This window comes from Rhinolophus hipposideros (assembly GCF_964194185.1).
Source record: "Rhinolophus hipposideros genome assembly, chromosome: 12".
NCBI classification, from domain to species: Eukaryota; Metazoa; Chordata; class Mammalia; order Chiroptera; family Rhinolophidae; genus Rhinolophus; species Rhinolophus hipposideros.
Window position 1 is genome coordinate 41602375 of NC_138058.1, and position 25765 is coordinate 41628139.

Sequence of the window (25765 nt, forward strand, 5' to 3'; positions counted from 1 at the left end):
ACCCAGTGATTGCAGTCTTAATCATATACCTAACAGAAATGTGTTCATGAATGTGTGGTGCTCATACCACAAACATATAACAATCTAAATGATCACAAAAAGAAGAATGTACAATTAAATTGTGATACGATATATTCATACTGGGAAGAATAAAGTATTGCAAATGAAATTGAATTTCACAACATATTTTTAAAAGAGAAACCAGGCACAAAATAATCCATACTGTATTATTCAATGCATAGAAATTTAAATATGTAGAGAGAGAGTTTTCACATATATACTAAGGTGTTAATACTCTAAAAAAAGGCAAAACAATGATCATAATGTGTTGAGATAGTGGTTTCTTTGAAAAAAGACAGAGAACAATGATTGGGAGAGAGCAAAAGGGGCCTTTGGCGGGTGCTAAATATTTTCTATTTTTAACCTGGGTTATGTTCTTTGCTTTTGACTTTGTAATAAGTTTTTGAGTTGCACATTTTGTGCACATTTCCATGTATTGTTATTTAACAATTAAAAATTAAAAAAAACAAAACAAATGCTGAAATTGTTAATGTCAACATTTTTAATGACATTATACACGTAAAATCCAAACCCTAATGGAGATATGAGTCCATGTAAATGTAGATCCAAATGTAACACTGGACAAAAATTTCATGTAGTGATGAGGAGTCTAATGTGAGACTCATACATAGCAATTGTATCTTTTTTTTTTTTTTCATTTAACAGTTGTGTTTATTTTCATAGCTGTAATCTAATAGTTACAGGATAAAAATACTCCAGAAAAACCAAATTATGTAGCAATGAATGAAAATGTGTAAATTTCTACATTCAACATATCTGGCAGAAAAACTAAAATTAAAATGCTAGTTAGAACAAATTGGTCTTTGAAATATCAATTCCCTTCCTTTAAAAAAAAAATTCATTACTGAGTCTACCCAGAAAAGACAAACACATAGGCTGTAAGTAAATCACAGTTATGTTTAGGCGATTACAGTGCAGGTTATCCTGAAGGCCACATACATCCTGCTTCACTGCTGCTTGCACTCTGCTGGCTTTTGATCCTTCTTTGAGTCATAATCTGGATCATTTTCCTCATCTTCTTCTTCCCCTTCCTCATCCGCTTCTTCACCTTCTTCATCATAATCATCATCATCATCTTCAATAGCTTCTCCAGTAAAGTATAACACTGATCTTGGGATTATACGCTCACGTAAAAAGTGACCAATTTCAAAGTCTGCAGCAAGGATAGCTTCAGCATCATCATCCAGATCTCCACTCTCAGGAACTTCAGGAGGGGCAAAAAAGTTAAAGAAAGAATCATCGGAAACTGTTTTGGTCACAGTACGAACTGTTCCACGTCCCTTGTGTTTCTGCTTCTTTTTAATGGTTTTCAAAGTGACATTCTTTCCCTTTTTCCAATCTATCTGACACCCTGTACAACCCATAATTTCTGGTCCATCAAAAGAAAAGGGATCAGAATCATCTGGTTCTGATCTCATCCTGTATGTCTTTGTCAACACTTCATTTGTGAAATATTCATTGGGTTCAAAGTGAAATTCTAAGACAAAACTCATAGGCTGGCCAGCATCTGAGAACTTCACTTTAATATCTTTCAAGTGCTTCAGAATAGGTTCATCATGTTCCTGAACCATATCACTGAGCAAGTCAACATTCTTAAAAACAGTCAACCAAAATTCAGGAATTCCCTTGGGGTCTTCTTTTTCTTCATCTTTTTTCTCATCTTCAATCTTGGCCTTTTCTTTCAGCTCCTCCGAAATTTCATCTTCCTCATCTAGTTTCCATTGACATTCTTCTTCTGTAGGTTCGTAAATTGCATTAATGATCTCAAATCGCTTATCAAATAAAGGCTGATAGAGAACAGCATACTTTCTTTCAAGATCATGAACTTCCTCATAGAACTTGGCTTCTATGTGTGCACATTTAACTTGAAGGTTTTTTAGAGCATTCACTCGTCTTTTAACTACCCTAGGCAAGCTTTCAATGTATCCTGTTGGTGTTTCTACCAGACCATCAAGTCTTTCTTGGAGGGCTGCAAGAATCTGAGGATTTTGCATCATCTGAACAGTCAGCTGACGCGCTTTGATTTTTGTTTCTTCACCAGTTTCTTCTTCTTCTACTTCTTCAACATCATCCAAATCTTGATCAAGTTCAGACTGTTCTTTGCTTTTAATTAGATGTGGCTATGTGACTATGTTTTGGCAGTGAGGTAAAAAATAGTAGCGTAGAACTTAGAGGAAGCTTCCTTTATAGGGATGGTGAACAGCTGGGAGGCCTTTTTGTTCTTGCTTCCTCTCTGGAATAGGGATGTGATGGCTAGAGCTCTGGCAGCCACATTGGACAATGAGGCATCTTGTCAATGTCTGCCATGTTTTAAGAACGCCAAATATCGGTGGCCAGCACGGGGAACCAGGCGGCCGGAGCTGCGCAGACAGTGACTCAGGGAAGCGGCAGGAGGAGCAGGAGGCGGCGCCGCGAGCAGATGGCGCTACAAAGAGCAATTGTATCTTAACTGCTTTCTGTAGATATTAGAATGTCAAAAATTTAATGTCAATTTTATTTAACTAGATGGCAATAGTGGTTGATACAGCAAATGTATTGCAACTTGATAAAGAAATAACAAGTTGACCTTGTAGCCATGTTAACAAGAGATATTTTTGACATAAACTAAGTCAATTTGAAATTAATTACACAAACACTAATGATATCTTCTATATGCTAGACACTGTGGTAGGTAAATCAGACAATGGCTTGTGTCTTTTAAGAAGTCCATAGTCTAGTGTGCAAGATTTTTCTTTATTTTTTTTTTATTTTTTTTGTTTCAGGTGCACAAGACAAAGTAATACTTAGACGTTTAGACGTTTATCATTTATATCCCTCACACTGTGTGAACCTCCCTCCCACCATCCAAAATCCCTCTGACATGGCACAGAGCCATTACATTTCCACAGTCTCTATTCCTAATGCTGTACTCCGCTTCTTGTAAGTATATACATACATATATATACATATACATGTAAAATTATAGTTGGCATTCATTATTGTTCAGCTTCAAGTGTACAGTGCAGTGATCAGGCATCTACATCATTCCTGAGGTGGTCTCCCAAATGGGACACGTGTCCATTGGATACCCTACAAACTCTTTACAACATTATCGATTACGTTCCCCAAATTAATTTTCAAAACCCTGTGGCCATCTTGTGGTTACCGACTGTTTTCTAATCCCCTCACCTTCCCCCTTATCCCCACTCCCCCGCCCGTCTAGCAACCCTCAGTTTTTCCTCTTTGTCTCCAAAACTGTTTCTGATTAGTTCATTCACTTATTCTTTTCTTTAGATTCCGCATATAAGTGAGATCATATGGTATTTGTCTTTCTCTGTCTGACTTATTTCACTTAACATAATGTTCTCTAGGTCCATCCATGTTGTTGCAAATGGTAAGATTTCTTTCTTCTTTATGGCTGCGTAATACTCCATTGTATAAATGTACCACCGTTTCTTAATCCAGTCATCTACCGATGGACATTTTGGTTGTTTCCATGTCTTGGCTATTGTGTATAGTGCTGCAATACACATAGGAGTGCATAAAGATTTTTGAATTGGAGTTTTGGATTTCTCCGGATAGATACCTAGGAGTGAAACTGCTGGATCATAAGGTAGTTCCATTTTCAGATTCCTGAGATACCTCCATACTGTTTTCCATAGTGGCTGCACCAATCTGCAATCCCACCAACAGTGCACAAGCGTTCCCTTTTCTCCACATCCGCGCCAGCACTTGTTGTTTGTTGATTTATTGATGATAGCCATTTTGACAGGGGTGAGGTGGTATCTCATTGTGGTTTTTATTTGCATTTCTCTGATGGTTAGTGAGATTGAGCATTTCTTCATATATTTGTTTGCCATCTGTATGCCCTTTTTAGAAAAATGTCTCTTCATGTCCTCTGCCCATTTTTTAATTGGGTTGTTTGTTTTTTTGGAGTTGAGTTGAGTGAGTTTTTTTGTGATAAAATTGTGATATTAACCCCTTATAAGATATATCACTGGCAAATATGTTTTCCCATGCAGTAGGATCCCTTTTTGTTTTATTGATGGTGTCCTTTGCTGTGAAAAAACTTTTTAGTTTGATGATATTCCACATGTTTATTTTTTTCTCTTACTTCCCTCGTGTGAGGGAAAAAATTTTACTCCGGTTAATATCTATGAAGTTGCTTCCTATATTTTCTTCTAGGTATTTTATGGTTTCAGATCTTACATTTAAGTCTTTAAACCATTTTGAATTTATTTTTGTAAATGGTGTAAGGAGGTGGTCCAGCTTCATTTTTTTGCATTTGTCTGTCCAGATTTCCCAGCACCATTTATTGACTAGACTGTCTTTACACCACCGTACATTCTTGCTTCCATTGTCGTAGATTAAATGGGCAAATAGGCATGGGTTTGTTTCTGGACTCTCTATTCTGTTCCATTGATCTATGTGTCTGTTTTTATGCCAGTATCATGCTGTTTTGATTACTGTAGCCTTGTAGTATAATTTGATGTCAGGTATTGTTATACCTCCCACTTTGGTCTTATTTCTCAAGATTGCTGAGGCTATCCGGAGTCTTTCATGGTCCCATATAAATTTTAGGATTATATGTTCTATCACTGTGAAAAACATCGTTGGTAGTTTGATAGGAGTTGCGTTGAATATGTATATTGCCTTAGGCAGTATGGACATTTTAACTATATCAATTCTTCCTATCCAAGAACATGGTATGTGTTTCCATCTATTTGTATCTTCTTTCATTTCTTTCTTCAGTGTCTTATAATTTTCTGAGTACAGATCTTTTACTTCTTTGGTTAAATTTATTCCCAGGTATTTTATAGTCTTTGGAGCAATTGTAAATGGGATTGCTTTTTTAATTTCTCCTTCTGATGTTTTATTATTGGTATATACAAATGCAACTGATTTCTGAATATTAATTTTGTATCCTGCTACTTTACTAAATTCATCTATCAGCTCTAATAGTTTCTTGGTGGAGTCTTTAGGTTTCTCTATATATAGTATCATATCATCTGCATATAATGACAATTCTTTACTTCTTCCTTACCAATTTGGATGCCTTTTATTTCTTTTTCTTCTCTGATTGCTGTGGCTAGAACTTCCAGCACTATGTTGAATAGAAGTGGAGAAAGTGAGCAACCTTGCCTTGTTCCTGATCTTAGGGGGAATGGTTTCAGCTTTTCTCCATTGAGTATGATGTTAGCTGTGGGTTTGTCATATATGGCCTTTATTATGTTGAGATATGATCCCTCTATTCCCACTTTCTTAAGGGTTTTTATCATAAATCGCTGCTGGATTTTATCAAATGCGTTTTCTGCATCTATTGATGTGATCATGTGATTTTTATTTTTCATTTTGTTAATGTGGTGTATCACATTAATTGATTTACGGATGTTGAACCTCCCCTGCATACCAGGGATGAATCCCACTTAATCATGGTTTGTGATCTTTTTATTGTATTGCTGAATTCTGTTCACTAATATTTTGTTGAGGATTTTTGCATCTATGTTCATTAGCGATATCGGCCTGTAGTTTTCTTTTTTTGTGGTGTTTTTGTCTGATTTTCGGATCAGGATGATGGTGGCTTTGTAAAAAGTGTTTGGGAGTCTGCCCTCCTTCTGGATTTTTTGGAAGAGCTTGAGGAGAATAGGTGATAATTCTTTTTAGAACATTTTGTAAAATTCATCCACGGCTTTTGTTTGCTGGGAGATTGTTGATTATTGATTCAATTTCCCTGGTGGTAATCAGTCTATTCAGGTTTTCTGTTTCTTCTTGAGTTAGCCTTGGAATGTTGTACACCTCTAGAAAATTGTCCATTTCTTCCAGATTGTCAAATTTGTTGGCATATAGTTGCTCATAGTAATTCCTTAAAATTTTTTGTATCTCTGCGGTGTCTGTTGTCACTTCTCCTCTTTCATTTCTGATTTTATTGATTTGGGTCTGCTCTCTCTTTTTTTTAAATGAGTCTGGTTAAAGGTTTGTCAATTTTGTTTATCTTCCCTAAGAACCAACTCTTGGATTCATTGATCTTTTGTATTGTTTTTCTGGTTTCTATTTCATTTATTTCTGCTTTGATCTTTATTATCTCCTTCCTTGTGCTCCCTTTGGTCTTATTTTGCTGTTTTTTTTCCAGATCCCTTAAGTGTGAAGATAAACTGTTGATTAGTGATGTTTCTTGTTTCTTTAGGTAGGCCTGCAATGCTATGAATTTCCCTCTTAGGACTGCTTTTGCGGCATCCCATAGATTTTGAGTCATCGTGTTTTCGTTTTCGTTTGTCTCGAGATATCTTTTGATTTCTTCTTTGATCTCCTGCTTGACCCATTCATTATTTAGTAACATGTTATTCAGCCTCCATTAATTGGTGTATCTTCCGGTTTTTTTCCTGTAGTTCATTTCTAATTTCATAGCACTGTGGTCAGAGAAGACAACTGGTATGATTTCAATTTTCTTAAATTCATCAAGACTTGTTTTGTGGCCTAACATATGGTCTGTCTTGGAAAATGTTCCGTGTGCACTTGAGAAGAATGTGTATTTTGCAGCATTGGGGTGAAATGCTCTGAAAATATCAATTCAATCCAAGTGTTTCAATGTATCATTTAAGGCTGTTGTTTCCATATTGATTTTCTGTCTGGAAGACCTGTCCCTTGTTGTCAGAGGTGTGTTGAAGTCCCCTACTATGATAGTGTTACTGTTGATCTCTGTCTTTATGTCAGTCAATATGTGTTTTATATATTTAGGTGCTCCTATGTTGGGTGCATAGATGTTTACTAGGGTTATATCCTCTTGTCAGATCAATCCCTTTATTATTATATAGTGTCCATCTTTGTCTTTTAATATGTTCTTCATTTTAAAGTCTATTTTGTCAGCTATAAGTATTGCAATTCCAGCTTTTTTCTCATTTCCGTTTGCATGAAATATCTTACTCCAACCCTTCACTTTCAGCCTGTGTGTGTCTTTTGATCTAAGGTGAGTCTCTTGTATACAGCATATACAAGGGTCCTGCTTTCTTATCCACTCAGCCACCCTATGTCTCTTGATTGGAGCATTTAATCTGTTTACATTTAAAGTGATTATTGATAGGTACATCGTTATTGCCATTTTTAAATTTGTAGTTAGATTGTTTTCATCTTTCTTCTATTTACAGAAGTCCTTTGAGTATTTCTTCCAATGCTGGCTTGGTGGTAATAAATTCCTTTAGCTTATTCTTTTCTGGGAAGCTCTTTATCTCTCCATCAACTTTAAATGATAGCCTTGCTGGATAAAGCAATCTAGGTTGTAGGCCTTTGTTTTCCATCATTTTGAGTATCTCTTGCCTCTCCCTCCTGGCCTTCAATGTTTCTGTAGAAAAGTCATTTGATAGTCTTATGGGAGTTCCCTTGTATGTAACCCTCTGTCTGTCTCTTGCTGCTTTTAGGATTCTCTCTTTGTGTTTAACCTTTGCCATTTTAACTATAATGTGTCTTGGTGTGGACCTGTCTGGGTTTATCCTGGTTGGAACTCTCTGCATTTCCTCGGCTTGTATGTTGGTTTCCTTCATCAGGTTAGGGAAGTTTTCGGACATTATTACTTCAAATATGTTCTCAAACCCTTGCTTCCTCTCTTCACCTTCTGGTATTTCTATGATGCACATGTTGTTGCGCTTGATGTTATCCCAGAGGTCTCTTAAACCATCTTCATTGTTTTTTATTCTTTTTTCTTTCTGTTGTTCTGTTTGGGTGATCTCTGCTAACTTGTCTTCTAAATCATTGATTCGATCCTCTGCTTCATCTAACCTGCTGTTAATTCCTTCAAGTGAGTTCTTTATTTCGGTAATTGTGTTCTTTAGTTCTAGCTGGTTGTTCGTTATGATTTCTACATCCTTCTTTATGTAGTCTCTAAACTCCTTAAACATTCTTATCACCAGTCTTCTGAACTCTGTCTCTGATAGTTTGGTTACCTCTGTTTCATTTGGTTCCACTTCAGGAGGTTTCTTCTGTTCTTTTATTTGGGACATATTTTTTTGTTTCATTTTTCTGGCTGACTCTCTGTGTTTGCTTTGATGTATTAGGTAGATCCCCTAGAGTTCTTAGTTCTTGCTGGGTTATCTTATATAGTATGTGTCCTTTATATTTGACTTGCACTACTTCGTTCTTCTCCTCTGCGTGTGCTCCAAAGGTGACTCTTGTGTTGTGTATATTGTCCTGTTAAAGAAGATGTTTAATTGCTTTTCGCTTGTGTATAGGTCGGGTTAACTCCTAGGCTGACTGGTTGTGAGACTTGGCTCTGTCCACCGCAGGATGTTCGGCTGCGTGAGGGTTGACGGCTTAAATGTGGTTTGGCCTCTATGGGCTCTAGTGCCTGTAGAGAATTCCCTCTGTGTGTGTGACTTGTAGGTCAAACTCGGTAGTACTCTGGTTTGGTCCGGAGTTGGCCTCTGGATATGTTGAATCTTGTGCGTCTCAAGCTGGACCCTGATCCGCAGAAGCTGGGCCCACTCAGGGCTGTACTGTGCCTCCGCTCCCGGCCTCCACAGCGTCCTCAGCTGTCAGAACTGCGGTCGCGCCGCCTCCTCCTGAGCCCGGCGGAATGTGCCTCCTGTGCTCCGGCCTGTTGCCGGGCGCTCCACATGGGTAGCAGGTGAAGTTTGCATTTTTTGATGTCCAAGCAATAGGCTTGACAAAAAGGAAGAGACTTCTCATCAGGAAAGGGTGGGTGGCAGCAGAGCACATAAGACTCAACACTTAAATTAAGTAAACCATCAATAGTATGTTTGAGTTAAGATTTATAAGCATTTATTACAGGTCCAAGGAATTAAAATAAAAATGATTTCTGCCAACTTTCAGAGCAAGCTTACATTCTCTACTAAAGAATCACACAAAAGAATTCATGAATTATAAAGATTTTGTAGAGGGTCAGATGGGCACTTGGCTTATTAGAAGACCACTTCATGGACAGTGTAGATGCCTGAGCACTGCGCTGTGCACATGGGATGTGGAGTGCAGCATAGTGAGTAGAGTCAGTGAAGCTGTAATAGGCATATACGATTATCAGAGGGGTGGTAGGTTGGGGGAGGGAGGTTATTACTTTGTGAGAGGTGTAAATGTCTATTATATTGCTTTGTACACATGAAACTAATAAAAACAATTCATGAGTTAGAAGGGTTTCAGTTTGTGCAGATGGGTTTCAGTTTGTGGACTATAATTTTCCATACTTGCCATAGGAAAAATAAAGATAAAAATTCATCTCTCGAAAGATGTCCTGTTGCTCAGATAAATTGCAATACCGTGTTTCCCCTGAAAATAAGTCCTAGCCGGACAATCAGCTCTAACGCGTCTTTTGGAGCAAAAATTAGTATAAGACCCGGTCTTATATTACATAAGCCCGGTTTTATATAATAGTAAAATGAGACTGGGTCTTATGTTGGTCCAAAAGATGTGTTAAAGCTGATTGTCCAGCTAGGTCTTATTTTTGGGGAAATACGGTAAGTGTTAATACATTTATTTCGTTCTTTGTCTCATAATATGTATTAGAAAAAATGCTTTTGTTATTTCTACACAAAAAGGTGTCAATAACCTAAAATGACAAAAAACATATTTAAAAAATCAAAGCTAATTTCCAAATGTGGCATGCTTTTATGAGAAAAGTGCAAATGAAATAGCAAATGCTTCAGATGGGTGTTACAAAAACTTTTATCCTCATCATTAAAAAATCTGATTGTCAGTAGTCTACAGAAAGATTTTCTTTTTATTCTGCCTTCAATTATTTCTGTGATTTTTAGGAGTAAATATATGTCTAGCAGGTTGTTGTTACTTTGCTGACCCCTCATTTCTTTCCAGTTCATCTCTTTTATTTCTTACCATCAGTAAGATTGCAGAAGTGGCCATACTTCTCTGCAGCTCTGCGCAAAAAGAAGTAATATTTGTTTCTCCACCGCCTTGTGACTGGGAACCAGAATGCAGCAGAAATGACACTGTACAATCTGTACCCAGGCCTCAAGATGTCTTTCATACCTTTCCCAGTCTTTGAAATCTGTCACCACATGTGACCATGCAAGATTACCATGATGGATAATGCCATGCATGGTGCCACATGCATGGCAGAGTCACTGCATTCCCGTAGCTGATAGCTGATCAACTTTCAGGCACAAAAGACCTTCACTGACCTATTATCAAAGCAGGGACATGTCAAGCCCAGCCAAGGTCAGTCTAGCCTGGCCCAGACCAGCTAATTGAAGACTCCGGAGCTAATGGTTTTGGTTGTAGGCCCCTACTTTCAGGTTATTTGTTACATAATAGATAACTGATATACTACCTTTCTTCTTCATTCACTCCATCCCTTCCTCCTTCCTCATCATCAGCAATAATATATTCAATCTTCATTGAATACCCATCCATTCAAATACCCTCTTATCCGCTAATCTCTTAGTTTTATGTGTTAAGTGTGTAAGTAAATATACGATGAAGCTAAATTAATGATTGTGTTTCTAAAGCTATGCTAAATTAATGTGTTAAGTGTGTTAGTAAATATATGATGAAGCTAAATTAATGCTTGTGTGTCTAAAACAATGCTACTATCTACTTTTCAGTGTTCTTGGGAAGATACATTTGGGTAAGTGTCACACCAATGCCTGGCATGTCATAAAAATTCAATAAATATTAGCTATAACTATTTGGAAGGAATCCTAGGGTCTGGGTAGTCCTTTGCTCTAAACTGACCAATTCTTTAATCATGACAAGTCATTTTTTTAAATCTTTTTATTTGACAAAGAAGAGAAGCATATAAACGCTTACTTCTAGTGAATACTGAAAGGTTTGATCTTCATAGGGTTCCTGTATTTATTTTCCTTTTTATCCTCTCTAGTGCACATACTTATATCCATCTTTTTGCCCTTCCACAGTGTAAGCTTGCACATAGTTTATTTATCTTAGGTATTTTCTCAGTTGTTTGTGTTACTCATATCTGTGTACTTAACACAGACTCTACAACATACCTGACATGTAATTGGCCCTTAATAAATAATCATTGAGTTAAATTGCATTCTGAGACTGATATTTCAAGGGATCAGAGACTGTATTAGTTTATCTTAGTTTTAGTGCTGTGCTATACATGCACATATATGAACATATAATAACAAATAGTACATTTAAAGTTGACTTTATTTCACAGAAAGAAAACCTGTAGATTAAAATCTATGAGGAATTGTTATATATAATTTTTTACTGTATGTTTCATGGAAAACTTTTCTTTTATCAGTTTTATTACCAGAAATAGAAATTACATACATGAGATAGCAATATATTTCAAATAATGGAAGATGCCTCCACTTTACTTAGCTTCTCCCTTCCTTTACACTAACCCCTGTTCTTCTGAAAAAAGAGAATGTGACCCCTCATGTCTTGGCTTGAATAGGGAAGACCTAGATGGAACTGCCATTCTAGACACACACTGATAGTATCTTTCCGCTCACTCCCAATGGATCTTCAGATTGTAACCCTCTCATGACTGGGCTTGATCCACTACTGCCAGATTTCTCCTCCTTCTTACTGTTCCCAGCAGTGACTCACCAAGAAAATGGGAATTTCTTGGTGAAATATGACATTGTAAAAGAAATTTGTTTTTTAGAAGGTTTGCCAATCAGTGTATCATTCTTTGTGCCACGTGCTGTTAGTTACTATCATACATAAATACGGAGTTGAAATGATTCGCCATTTAACACCATGTGACAAATATTTTATGAAGTAAAACTCATTTAATACTAATATTAATGTGGACATGTTGATGTTTACAGATCCAATTTGCATAAAGTAGAACCAACAGACACAGATTTGTAAAAATTTTGCTCCCTTAGTGACCTTAGTATGATGGTAGTGAGGGCAAGTAGCAGACTTTTTGTATTGTGAAGGATACAGGTGCTTCTACCAGTTCTTCTTAGGAGACATTTTCTTCTGTTGGACTCACTGATTCAGTAACTTCCTGACCAGGTCTTTCTAATTCAAGTCTGCAGAATTATGCTTATGATAAGGTAATAAATGCATATTTATACACCAGAACCGTATTGAAAGTACTCCAGGCAAGTATATAGTATAATAATTTGACTTAGAGAAATGAGGTATTTGTTAGAATCATCTCACTTCTATGGAGTTGACTTAGCTAGTTTCCCTGATCAACATTAAAATTTGCTCTGGGTCACATTTGGTGTGGAAAAAAAAAAAAGTAATCATGTATTAAAAGATGAGCAAACAAGCTAGCTCTGTTAATTAACATTGACACTATTTTTGTGTCAAAAATAATAGTCCAATCTCTTGAAGGAAAATGAACATTGGCTCAGAAAAATTATTGCCATGCTAATTCACTGTCAAGTTTTTATCTTGAGCCACTAAGCAGGCATTGTTAGTGTTGTAGATGATACAAAGGTAATTAAAACAAATAACTAGATAAGTATTTTTATGTGAGAGGTTAGCTCAACTCAGTTAAAAAGTCAAGTTCATTGGGATATGTACCTTAATGGAAAACCTAGCAATGAGCTATTCTGAAGTCACTGATGAAACAAAATGCACCTTCATCTGTTACCATATCTATGCAAGTAATTGTATTTTTTGGAAATACACACACACACACACACACACACACACACACACACATATATATGTATATATGGTTATATATATATTTATATTGTATACTATATATTGTAAATATATATATATTTATATGTTATGCAATATAAATATTGTATATATATGGTAAAACACACACACATATAACACACACACACACACATATATAACACACATATATATATATATATATATATATATATATGGTAAAATAGGGCTGCAGTGAGAACATATAACCTGATCCTCCACATGACTTTAGCAAGTGAAACGGATGCTGGCATAGGCAGCTTAGGTGCTCACTATAAGCCTACACTTGGAATGCATTGCCTGAAAGAAATACAGATTGTAGATGAGGATTCCCAAAAAGATCAGTCATGCCAGTTAGAAGAAACCAGGATTTAAGTATACAACCTTATGAGATCTACAACATCAAGGATATAAGCTCCACGCTCCAGATGCTACCAATCTAATGTAGAATATGTAGCATGGACCCACAAAGCTAAAATGAAAGACAATACATGAAATACGAGCACCCTATTCTGTAAGAGTTCATAGTGAAAATTTTATATGTCTCCTGTGGTCCAAATACTGTGGTAGAAGCTCGGGCTAGAGAGAAAATAAGACGAGTACCTTGTCGCCACTCAACTTACAGTCTAATAGACAAGTATGATAGATTACTATAAAACAATGTCGAAGAAATATTATCTGCAAAGAATACTGTGTGAGCTCAATAATAATTAAAATTTATTGAGCGCTTACTATGTCCTATGTTCTGCTCTAGGTACCTTGCATGAATTAACTTATTTAACCTTCTAATAATCCTTTAAAGTAGGTCATTATCCATTTTAGAAGTGAAGAAGCTGAGGTGTATCCAGGTTCACAAAAAGCAAATATTTGGTGCACTTTGGCTTTTAATAACAAGGACAGCCCTAGGTCCTAGCTAAACAACAGCACTCTACCATCTCACACAAATGAGTTTATCTGACCACATGAAAAATCTATGAAGAATTTCAGTTACGGTTGTCTTCCTGCTGGAGAAAATACCTTCCTGATCCAAGTTATTTATTGAAGACAGATTCAACATTTAGCCAGTGAGCAGCGAAAGTTGAGGAGGGAACACAGGGCAAGCATGACAGACGGAGGAGAAAGCATAAGCAAGGTTCAGCGAGGAGCCTGGTGCATCCTGGAAACCCAATGTAACCTGGTGTGACTGAGCATAAAGACAGGGACTGGGAAACAAGAAATGAAGCTAATTTACTGGTGAAAAGACTGGGCAGGAAAAATGATGTAAGTACTTATATCAATATGTCATTTACCTACTAGTGGTCCTGGCATAACAATCTGAAGAGCCTGAGTAATAAAGAGAAGAGGTTATATGGAGGTTATTTTTTGTTTGTTTGTTGTTTTTTTTTTTTTTTGCTTTTATGTTTTGTTTTGGTTTTCACTTTTGATATTGAGTGTAGGAGTCCCTAATGTACTTAGGATAATAACCCTTTATCAAACATATGGTTTGAAAATATTTTCTTCCTTCTTTAGTTTGCCTTTACAGATTATTGATTGTTTCATTTTCTGTGCAGAAGCTTTTTAGTTTAATGTAATCCCATTTGCCTATTTTTGCTTTTGGTGTTATTTCCAAAAATATCATTGCCGAGGCCAATGTCAAGAAGATTTTTCCCTATTTTCTCCTAGAAGTGTTACAGTTTCAGGTCTTACATTTAAGGCTTTAATCCATTTTGAGCTAATTTTTTTTTGTGTATGGTATAAGATAAGGGTCCAGTTTCAATCTTTTGCTTATTGATATCTAGTTTTCCAACATCATTTAGTGAAGAGATTATCCTTTGCCCATCGTATATTCTTAGCACCTTTATTGAAATCAGTTGAATGTATATGCATGGATTTATTTCTGACCTCTCTATTCTGTCCCGTTGGCCTATATGTCTGTCTATGCCAATACCCGTACTGTTCTGATTACTGTAGCTTTATAATATATTGAAATCGGAATGTGTGGTCCTCTAGCTTTGTTTTTCTTGCTGAAAAACCCTGAATAGACATGTCATGAAGGAAGACATACATATGGACCACAGATACAGGAAAAGGTGCTCAATGTCATTAATTACCTGGAAATGCAAAGCAAAGCCACAGTGAGATATCACCTCACATCAGTTAAGATGACTATTATTAAAAAAAAAAAAAAAAAGTGCTGATGAAGATGTGGAGTAAAAAGAATCCTTATGCACTGTTAGTGAAATGTAAATTATATGTAGCCACTATGGAAAAGAGCATGGAGGCTCCTCAAAAAATTTAAAAACTAGTACTTCCATATAGTACTTCCAGGAATCCCATTCTGGGTACATACCAAAAGAATTGAAATCTGGATCTCAGAGATATCTGCAGTCCCACATTCATTGCAGCACTGTTCACAGTAGCCAAGTTATGAAAACAAGCGAATGTCTGTAAATGGATGGATGGTTAAAGAAAATGTGGTAGTTACATACAGAATATATTATTCATCCTTAAAGAAAAGAAAGAAATTGTATCATTTGCAAAGCATGGATCAATCTGGAAGCCATTATACTAAGTGAAATAAGCCAGACACAGAAGAACAAACACTACATGATTCAACTATCTGAAATAGTTGACTTCATAGAAACAGAGTAGAATGGCAGTTAACAGGGACTAAGGGGGTGAGAGTCGTCAAAGGGTACAAAGTTTCAGAAATGAAAAATTAATAAGTCCTAGAGATGTACTGTACAACAGAATGCCTATCGTTAACAATACGATACTGTATACTTAAGAAATTTCTAAGTAGTAAACTTTATGTTAAGATATTTTTATCATCCAAGAAATAAAGAGGGGAGAAGGAAACTTTTTAAGAGAATAGGTATGTTTATGACACTGATTACAGTGATGGTTTCATGGGTGTATACTTACTTCAAAAGTCATCAAGTTGAATATATTAAATATGTACAGCTCTTTGTATGTTAGTCATATCTCAAAGTGGTTAGAAAAAAAAAAAAGGCAAGGGATCACTTAAACATCGTCAGTGTCTAAGAACAGCCTAAACCACCCAGTGACCATCCACCTCATAGGCCCAGCCTGATTTACCAACCATGTAATTAGGATAGTAGGGTTCCTACTACCGTGTTTCCCTAAAAATAAGACCTCACCGGACCATCAGCTCTAATACGTCTTTTGGAGCAAAAATTAATGTAAGATCCGGCCTTATATTAATTATATTATATGTAATTATATATAATATAAGACCGGGTCTTATTTATAATTATGTCTTATATTATTTTATTATAAGACCCAGTCTTATATAAATTTTTCCTCCAAAAGACGCATTAGAGTTGATGGTCTGGCTAGGTCTTATTTTTGGGGAAATATGGTTGTATGAATGCTACATCTTGTGCTGTTTTCTACCGATTATTCTCGTGTAATTAAATCTGCTTCTTAGATTTCAGCTAAGTTAATTTTAGTAAGTTCTTGTACAATTTTTTCCTACTTGTTTTCATTTCTAACCACACAGCAAACCTTTTGGTAAATAATCTCTGAAGAATATAATCCAAACCTCCACTGTATGTTAAGGTCAGTTTTCACCTTATTTTTCAGTTGTACAACTTTATTTTAGGATGAACAACTTTATTTTAGGATATAAAGAAATTAAATTCTATGCATTAAATGGAACTTGTAGATGTCTGTACATCTCTTCTGATATTTTTTGAACTTTGGGACCCATTTTATTCTGAAGAAAAAATATATATGTATATATATATATATATATATATATACATATATATATATTTTTTTAAAGAAGACATTAAAAGTGCATACCATGAATAAACTCTGCTTATCCCGTTCAGACTTGAATTTAGCTTCTAAATTTCTCTGTGACTTGGAGAACCTTTATTTGATCACAGATATAGCTGAAACATTTTTAAATGGGGGCAATTTGAACAAAAATAATATGAATTTATATCAGTAGTTGAAAAACGTTAGCTAAAGTACTTTTTGATATAAAAGTAAGCAATTCTATCCAAATATAACTCATCCTTTGAGGAAGGATGGCTGGCATGGATTCAGCAAAAGCACTAAACGAGGTGCTCTGGTAGGTACTTTAATCCTCAAATGAAAAATGCAAAATCGTTGCTATAAATCTCTGTTTTTACAGATCAGAAAATGAAAGCTAATATGAGAAATGAAATAGCTACTATGTGATGGATCTGTAACTCAAATCCAGAGTTATCTGGGTGCAAATTCCTTGTGGTTTCTATCCTTATACCCTGATTCAAATCTGAGCTTGTTGATGCCTTCCTTGATGATATTGGTTTATACCAATCTCTTTTATCTGCAATCCTACATGCTTACAGTACATGCAGTTCAATTCACTTAACTTATTTGGAGCACATATTCATCTTTCATGGACTAATTGTCTAATTTTATTCATATTCATGCACCTTGGCTGAATGCGTACAGATATTAGACTAGGTACCAGTGATTGATTGTTATTCAGGAAGTCCCCAGACTGGTGCAGCATTTCTGACTCCACTTTGTAGATCACTTGCATCAGAATTTTTCAACATTTTGAGGAAGATGAATTTGTTGCCTGTAAACCTAAGAATCACTGGCCTAACTAGTTAGGCCCATCTCCTCCACGCAAATAGAAACTCTTTATAAAGCAGAAATTATTGTGTCACCATTATTTGTGTCTGTATTATGCCAAAGGCAATCCTAGACATAGAATAGATACTTGGTATTGATTGAGAGCAAACTGCCAGGCATTGTTCCTAGTATCCCAGTCATAGGAAATGCAGTTACTTGTTAACTGTATTTATCTATGTTAATAGCAAGGTGATTTGTACTCAGTTCAGTTGAACAAAATAAATAAATAAACAAAACAAACAAACAAACAAAAACGTTTATTCATCTTAACCCTGGCCTTGGGAGGATTGTAGACGGCTTTTTAGAAGAGACTCCCAAGCTGACTCTTGAAGGACGCATGAAAAAAGCCCAGCGTAGGAAAGTGAAAGGATGTCCCAGGTAGATGGATTAACATGATCAAACAGAGATGTAAAGTAATACTTTGAGTGATGAGCTATAAGAAATGCACTGTTTGTCAATAGTGTATGAGGGTTCCGTTTTATCCACAGCCTCTCCAACATTTGTTACTATCTGTCTTGTTGATGAAAGCCATTCTGACTGGGGTGAGGTGATATCTCATTGTGGTTTTTATTTTCATTTCTCTGATGATTAGTGATGTTGAGCATTTTTTCATATGTCTATTTGCCATTTGTATATCCTCTTTGGAGAAATGTCTCTTCAGGTCCTCTGTCCATTTTTCAATTGGGTTGTTTGTTTTTTTGTTGTTGAGTTTCATGAGTTCCTTGTATATTTTGGATATTAGCCCCTTATCAGAGGTACTGTTTGCAAAAATCTTCTCCCATTCAGTTGGTTGCCTCAGACTGGTGCAGCCACTATGGAAGGCAGTGTGGAGGTTCCTCAAGAAATTACGAATAGAAATACCATATGACCCAGCAATTGCTCTCCTGGGTATCTACCCAAAAAATCTGAAAACATTTCTCTATAAAGACACGTGTACTCCAATGTTCATTGCAGCTTTGTTTACGGTGGCCAAGACATGGAAACAACCAAAATGTCCTTCGATAGATGAATGGATAAAGAAGTTGTGGTATATATACACAATGGAATACTGTTCGGCATTAAGGAAAGATGATATAGGAGCATTTGTGACAACATGGATGGATCTTGAGAGTATAATGCTGAGTGAAATAAGTCAGACAGGAAAAGCAGAGAACCCAGTGATTTCACTGATATGTGGTATATAAACCAAAAACAACAAAAGAACAAGACAAACAAATGAGAAACAAAAACTCATAGACACAGACAATAATTTAGTGGTTACCAGAGGGTAAGGGGGTGGGGGGTGGGTGATGAGGGTAAGGGGGATCAAATATCTGGTGATGGAAGGAGAACTGACTCTGGATGGTGAACACACAATGGGATTTATAGATGATATAATACAGAATTGTACACCTGAAATCTATGTAAATTTACTAACAATGGTCACCCCAATAAATTTAATAAAAAAAATAAAAATAAATAATAAAGCAAAGAAAAATGAAATGCACTGTTATTAGAACATAAACAATAAATCACCTTTTGGAGGGAGATAGGACTTGCGAATACGGCTGGAGAGGTTCAAGGACATTAACCTTGGCATTCAGACCTAGGGACCCAGGCTTACACAGGCAGCTTTGCATATGAACAGCATAATTGTGATAGTTACAAAGCAGAAATTTATCATGTGGTCTTTGTACCAACAGAGCCAAATCTCAACCAAACTGTTTACATGACTACAGCTTCTCTTTTCTTTGACTTCTTTCCCCGCAGAAGAGATTCTTCTTTTCTGCCCTCATTAGTTAGGGTACGCAGGTATAATAAATGATCCCAACATTTCTGTGCTTTAACATGTGAAAAGTTTACTTCTTGCTCATGTCACAGTTCTATGTGAGTTGTTGTGGATGAGATAAGGATAAATGGATTTTGTTCCACAAAACCATCAAGTTATTCTGGTTTCTTCCTTCTTAAGGCTCTGTACCATTCTAGATCCTCAGAGTCTTTTCCATTAAGCTCATAGTTGAGGAAGAAAAGTTTGGATTGGTGCAGGTTTTTATGGGGCAGGCCACTTCTGCTCACATTCTATTGGGCCATAACTTAGTCACATGGCCAAACCTACCACAACAGAGGATGGGAAGGTACTCTGAGTACCAAGAAAGAAGAGAAGAACATAGATGTTGGTGAGCTTGATAGCCACTTCCCAAATATCAAATGCCTTCAGAATCCTTTTTCAGCCACCTCCAAGAAATGCTGTTAGAGAAGCATCTTATAAATTCATTGATACTGAAAGATAATGACCCCCCAGAAAAAAAAAAAATGTCTTCAATTATGGTTCCTGGTCAGACAAGTTGTCTTTCTCATCCTTACAAAAGAAAAACTCTGAGTAAACTGAAAATTACCAACTCTTCCTAAGATTCATCAGATAATTTTGGTCCCGGAGCAAGGTGCAGCCCAAAAAATTAGACAGACAAGTACAGAGAATTATAGTTCAGGAGGCGCAGAATCCCACTGCTGGAGTCAGTACGTATAAAAACATTTAAACTAAGATTGACAAACTGATGAAGGTTCAGCCTAGATGAGTTTAAGAGTTAAAATCTCTGGGAACCCATTCTTAGAAAGACCCCAAGTTTCACTTTCAGAAGCCCCGCAAGTTTCTCAGGTGGAGATTGGAGAGCCTTGTGTTTCCAACAGCAGGAGGAGAATATTAGCTATTTTCAAATAAAACCAAGTGTTCTATTCTCCTTTAAAAAAAAAATCTGTCCAAGGAATCTATTTTACTAGACCCTAAGCAACCATGTGGAAGTTAAATACCCAACTCTAGATGTCTAGTTTACCTCTCTCACCTAAGAAGGAAAAAAATAGTGAAGCACTTGATCAGGTCACAGCCCAGAGGCACAGTCCTATGAGATCTTATAGGACTGTAGAATGCTTGCCCTACACCTGACTACCACAGAGGATTATAGCTGAAAGAACTGTAAACTGCATGCTCTATTTAAATAGGCACATCTAGGAAAAGAGAAAGACAACTGTAGCGACATACACAAGGACACTAAATGAAATTTTAGCCTCTGACACATAAAGCTACAGCACATATTAAATACAGTCTAACTGCTACTCAGATAAACATAAGACATAAAGCCTCACACTGAAGCCTTTCTGTCTCAGTTCCTTTTACCTGAAATATCACATCTGGTTGTCCACAAAAATGTATAAGGCATGCTAAAGGACAAAAACAGTCTGAAGAGACAAAGTTCACTTCAGGACCAGACTCAGATCAGGAGCTATCAGACTAGGAATCTGAAACAACTATGATTAATATTCTAAGGAGTCTAATGGGGAAAGGAGATAACGTGAAAGAACAGGTGGGCAATCGAAGCCGAATGAAAGAAGCCCAAAGGAACTTGCATTCTGAGGATATTTACAATATCTATACTCTTAAAATCAAGGGATAGGTCACTAATGAGGACATTTTATGTACTAAGGTTATTTATCAAGATTTTTTCAGATACAGAACTAGCTATTTAGTTTGTTCTTGATGCAGTTCCACATGGAAGGGCCTTGCATGTCTCCCAAAGAAGGATCCCATCTATTTTCACCTGATGGTAGTGATGGCAATGCCTAAATGATATTATAAGATATAAGCCTCCTCTTTATGTACCATTAGAGAAATGAACTCATGGGAATGAAGACACAAATGACCATGGCTGAGAGAATGTGCCAGATTCAAGTTTTGTATGGGCAAGGACCATATCTGTTCTGTTCACTACTGAGAGCCAAAGAAACTTTGTACAACGCTTCTGCTGCATCTGTTGCTCCATACCAAGCATCCCTTCAGGTTAATCCATAAGCCATTTAAAAATGCTTTCATTTCCATGTAACACAATCTGAAATGTTCAGTTCTAGTCTCTTCCTGACTCAAAATAACCAACCAACTGTGTCTCAGTTCCTCATGCAGTGAAATGGAGTCCCTGCTATGTGCCAACCATTATAAGGGAGCTCCAATAATAGAAAGGTAAAAATACAGGGCCCCTCCATTCCGTGACATCACAGTCTAGAAAAACCTTGTGAATATTTGATGCGATATTGTTCAAAACTCCTATCATGCACACTAGTGAGAAACTAGATCAAGTATGAGAGAATCAGTCACCCATTAGCCTCTATCACCTGCGGCAAGTGAAGTTCTACATAGGGAGCAAAAGTAAGAGACTCGTAAATAGACTTCTTTAGCAATCTACCCAGAAATCTAATGATATGTCTTCCTTTAAACCCAATCTTTAACCCTCAGTTAATACATCTGAACATTTCTGAGAGAGAACCCCCAATTGACAAAAATTCCTCTTGACTATAATGAGGGACTTCCAAGTGGTTTGCCATATGTGAATTTCCAGGGCCATGTGTCACACTCTGAAGCAATAATATTGCTATATCTTTTCAAAATAGGTTTATTTTCAAAGTGCCAGCCATATGTGATTAACCACATAAAGCAAATTGCTGTCAGATTTGCTCAATGCAATTTTGTATTTATTGCATTTAGCCATAATTCCTCATTTGATTGATCATGATAACATTTATTGAGTAAAATGTGTGTGCCTGGCACTCTTCTAAGCATTTTGCCTAAGTTTATCTCACCCAATATCTGTGATGACTCTGTGAGGTACGATTTTATTTCAGATAAGAGGAAATGGAATATAAGGAAGTTAAATAACGTGTGCAGCATTGTACAATGGCCATATGTTATAGAATTGCCTAACTTGTAAGACTATGCTGTTAATATGCATGCCATTATTAGATATTAAATGTTTCTGTTGAAGTCACATAAAGTACAACTGACAAATTACAGGTGGTCTCATCAAGAGCTGTAAAGAGTCTGGGTTTTACCCTAGTTGCAAGCTAACAAGAGAATCTGACACACTTCTCTAGATTCTGTTGGATGTCACACGACCTTTGGATCAGAGACAACGAGCAGTCTATTACTCGCACAATAGCAGCAGCCCAAGTATCACCATTTTTACACTGGTTCCCTGAGCCCTACATCACACAAGTCCATGTGGAAATGACCTACTGATACCTGTATATGCAATGGGTTGCATTATAAGAGATAAACTCTGAGCTTAGGAAACTTGACTCTTTTTAAATGGTCAGTCAGAAAGCATGCTTGCCTATCTATGCCATTATCATCCAAGACTGTGCACTATACACACAGTTTTTAAAAGATAGTGTGAAAGAAAGGGAAGTCAATGCCACACCTACAAGACTTGGAGAAATGCAAAATACCTAATGAAGAATTTCTTCCTAGCAACTCCTATTCCTAAAACATGAATCTATTTCTTCTTTGTGATAAATCTGTGTTCCCTAAAAGAGAATTTTGTGTGGAAGATACTGCAATTTATCTCCTACTCCCCATTATTCCATTCTCTGTCATGGTAACAAATGCCCTGGCTTTCAGAGGGCATATGGATTTCCAAAATAAATACATTTCCCGACTCTCTTGCAAATAGATTTGACCATGTGACAAATGTCGAGCACATTACATTCCAATAGACGTATAATTCAAACCATGTATGTAATTTAAATTTTTCTCATAGCTATATTTTTAAGAAGTAAAAAGAAAGATATGAGAGTCATTTTGAGGATATGTTTTAACCCAATATATCCAAAATGTTTTCATTACAACATGCAATCAATATAAAAATAGTAAGTATATATTATTTATTCTTTTGTCCTACCAAGTCTTCAAAATCCATTGTATTTTACACAATTTCTCAATTTGATATTGAGCTGTATTTCACATCTTCAATATCCACATGTGGCTAGGAGCTATTGTGTTGGACAGCACACAGCTAGCCAATAAGATTTGAGATGAAATGTGTGCAATTTCTACATTGTATTCTTAAAGTGCAAATAATGCCCTCTTCCTTGCTTCATCTATTCTTCTGCCTTGATGTGTTCATGATGACAAGCCATGACAAGGACAGTGGGGCAACAAAATTAGAAATGGCTGCATTTCAGAAAAGTGGAACATGTAAGCCAGTGATTTCGTTATTCTATCTACAATGTTATCAGAGGGAAAAGCTATTTTGCTTAAGCCATATTATTTTGTTGTCTCTTACAGAAATTAAAACTGTATCTTAAATAATATAAATTGTCTTATTCATTTATGCATTTTCAGTACCTAATGGAATGGAACCCTATAAATGTTTATTGAAGTTAAGATGTGAGCATACAGCAATGATCCAAATCACAATGGTGGCTGAGAGTCACATCAAAAGAGATGCTGACCAGGATCCATTTCTTATTAACATTCTAGAAATGGACAGTTCAGTAATGGCTGCATAAATAAAAGTATTTTATAGTCAATAATTTAATTAACCCTTTCCTAGATATACAAATAACACAGAATAGTGTTTAATCTCTTGCTATTCAATAAACATAGGCATTAATTATTTGAATTAGTAAGAAAATATATATCAATGAGGGCTGGTATGGCCTAGAAATAATTGCTAAGTGTACTGGGACTTGAATTAGATCCTGGAGGACACATAGGATTTAGTTGAATATATGCATTCTCTGTTATATATGCTCTTATTTAGTGATTGTAATATTTTCTCTTAGCCATATATTTTGAATTGTACATTAATATATTGCTTCTCTGTCTTAAAATAGCCCTAACCTTTGATTTCTACTACTAAGTACTTGTTTTTCTTTATTGATACCGATGAGAAAAACTAATGCATGAGCTATAAAAGAAATATATGCCCCTTGTAGGAAACTCAGTACAGAAAATTATGAAGAAACATGAAAAAAAAAATCACATGTAATGTCATCATTCTAAAACAATCACTACTACTGTCTTGCCTTATGCATATCTTTGTATAAGTTGGTTGGATCACCCTTTATGTAAAAGTGTTTACACGAAATGTTATGGGCATTTCCATTCCATTAAAAATGTTTAGTAAAATGTATTTTTACTAGCTATATAATACACAATCAAACAGATGCACTATCATTTATTTAATCATTTTTCTTATGTTGGATGTTTGTATTCTTTTTTATTTTTCAGTGTTATAATTGATTTTTGTTAAATTTGTGCAATCAATATTTGTCTCAATCTCTATCTCCTTGGATTTTGTTCCTAGAAAATTTACTCAACCAAACATTCCCATGGGTTTTGACATATATTGCCAAAGATATTGCCAGAAATACACATAAACAACAATGTACATATATTTCCAATTTCTCTGTCTGTCAATTGGTGCCATTCTTTTAAATTCTTTGTCCATTTTTTTAAAAAAAAATTACACTAGTAATAGATGTATGAAAAGTAAAACAAAAGAGAGATAAGAGTAAACATTTTTATCTCTACATCCAGAAATCATATTATAGATTACCAAAATGCACATTGCTTTCTATTCTGGAAGGTCATTTAACATAATCAATGTCTTTCCATGTGAAAAATATCACTTGATTTCATTTTATAAGTACATGAATACTTAAAGTACCTTATTGCATGAATCTTATAATTTATTAATTTGGGTCATTTAATTTGTACTGTTGTATAAATGTGCAAAATAAACATACTAATGTATGTATTTTGTATATATAATTAGGCTACATTTGCGGGATTATTAAATTGTAAGCCTCTTGAAAACTTTTGATAAATATCACTATAGTGACTTTCAGAAAGGTAATATCAAATTATGCTTCAATAGCATTATGTGAGATCTGCTTTTTTCCAATAACTTGCCTATACGATAGGCAAAAGTAGTATTTCATTGATTATTCAAGTTTCATTGCTTTTATTAATTGCAATGTTGAATAAATTTCTCTTATTTATTGAGACTATATTTCAGAATATGTAGAAGCTGAGTCTCAAGAATCTGAATTTTTCAAGTTCTTTAGATGTTTCTTATGTATACAGAACTTGTAAAAATCTTCCTCGGGAAGTGTTTAGGGTTCAGCACCATGCAGATATTTATTTTTAGATCGAATGCTTCTTCAACTCTATAGATCAATGGCTTTTGTATAATCCTTTACATGAATAATCACAGTCTGCTTTTGATTTTGCATTTTGGTTTAGAATATCCAATACTGTTGCTTCCTCAAGAAAACTTTTAATTGTTGTTTATCATCAATTTCAATTTTGTTTTTCTGTTGCATTTTGGGGACTAGATGTTTTTCAAGCAAAAATATTTAAAAAAGGCTAGAAATTTAGCATACCACTTAAAATTTGTGGATTAATAAAAAGTACTTTGAAGTATACTCTACTTTAAATAGTACATTTATGTAATGGCCTCATTGTACCCAGAAAGACAGTGGAGTCTGAGACAGACTCATATCTTAGAGAACTACGACTTCTGAAATGAGTCTGGGATTAGACACAAGTTGGGATAATTGCTTTTCTGATAGTTTCTTGTTACTTAGAAGTAAATTTTGAAAGTACAGTTTCTGAATTACTCTGAAGTCAGGATCAGAG

The 25765-nt window shown here is 35.7% G+C and overlaps 1 protein-coding gene across 1 annotated transcript; it reads right to left on the reverse strand.

Moving 5' to 3' along the window:
- Positions 1-745: 745 nt before the first annotated feature.
- LOC308505772 (nucleosome assembly protein 1-like 1) lies at positions 746-2499 on the reverse strand. The gene has a single exon (XM_081068443.1). It carries the CDS (start codon positions 2076-2078, stop codon positions 1029-1031), a length of 1050 nt encoding a protein of 349 aa, XP_080924569.1. The 5' UTR covers positions 2079-2499; the 3' UTR covers positions 746-1028.
- Positions 2500-25765: the final 23266 nt, after the last annotated feature.

What these genes read in the sequence shown, in the direction of transcription:
- LOC308505772 (XM_081068443.1), bottom strand. Translation starts at nt 2,078, where the DNA reads ATGATGCAAAATCCTCAGATTCTTGCAGCCCTCCAAGAAAGACTTGAT.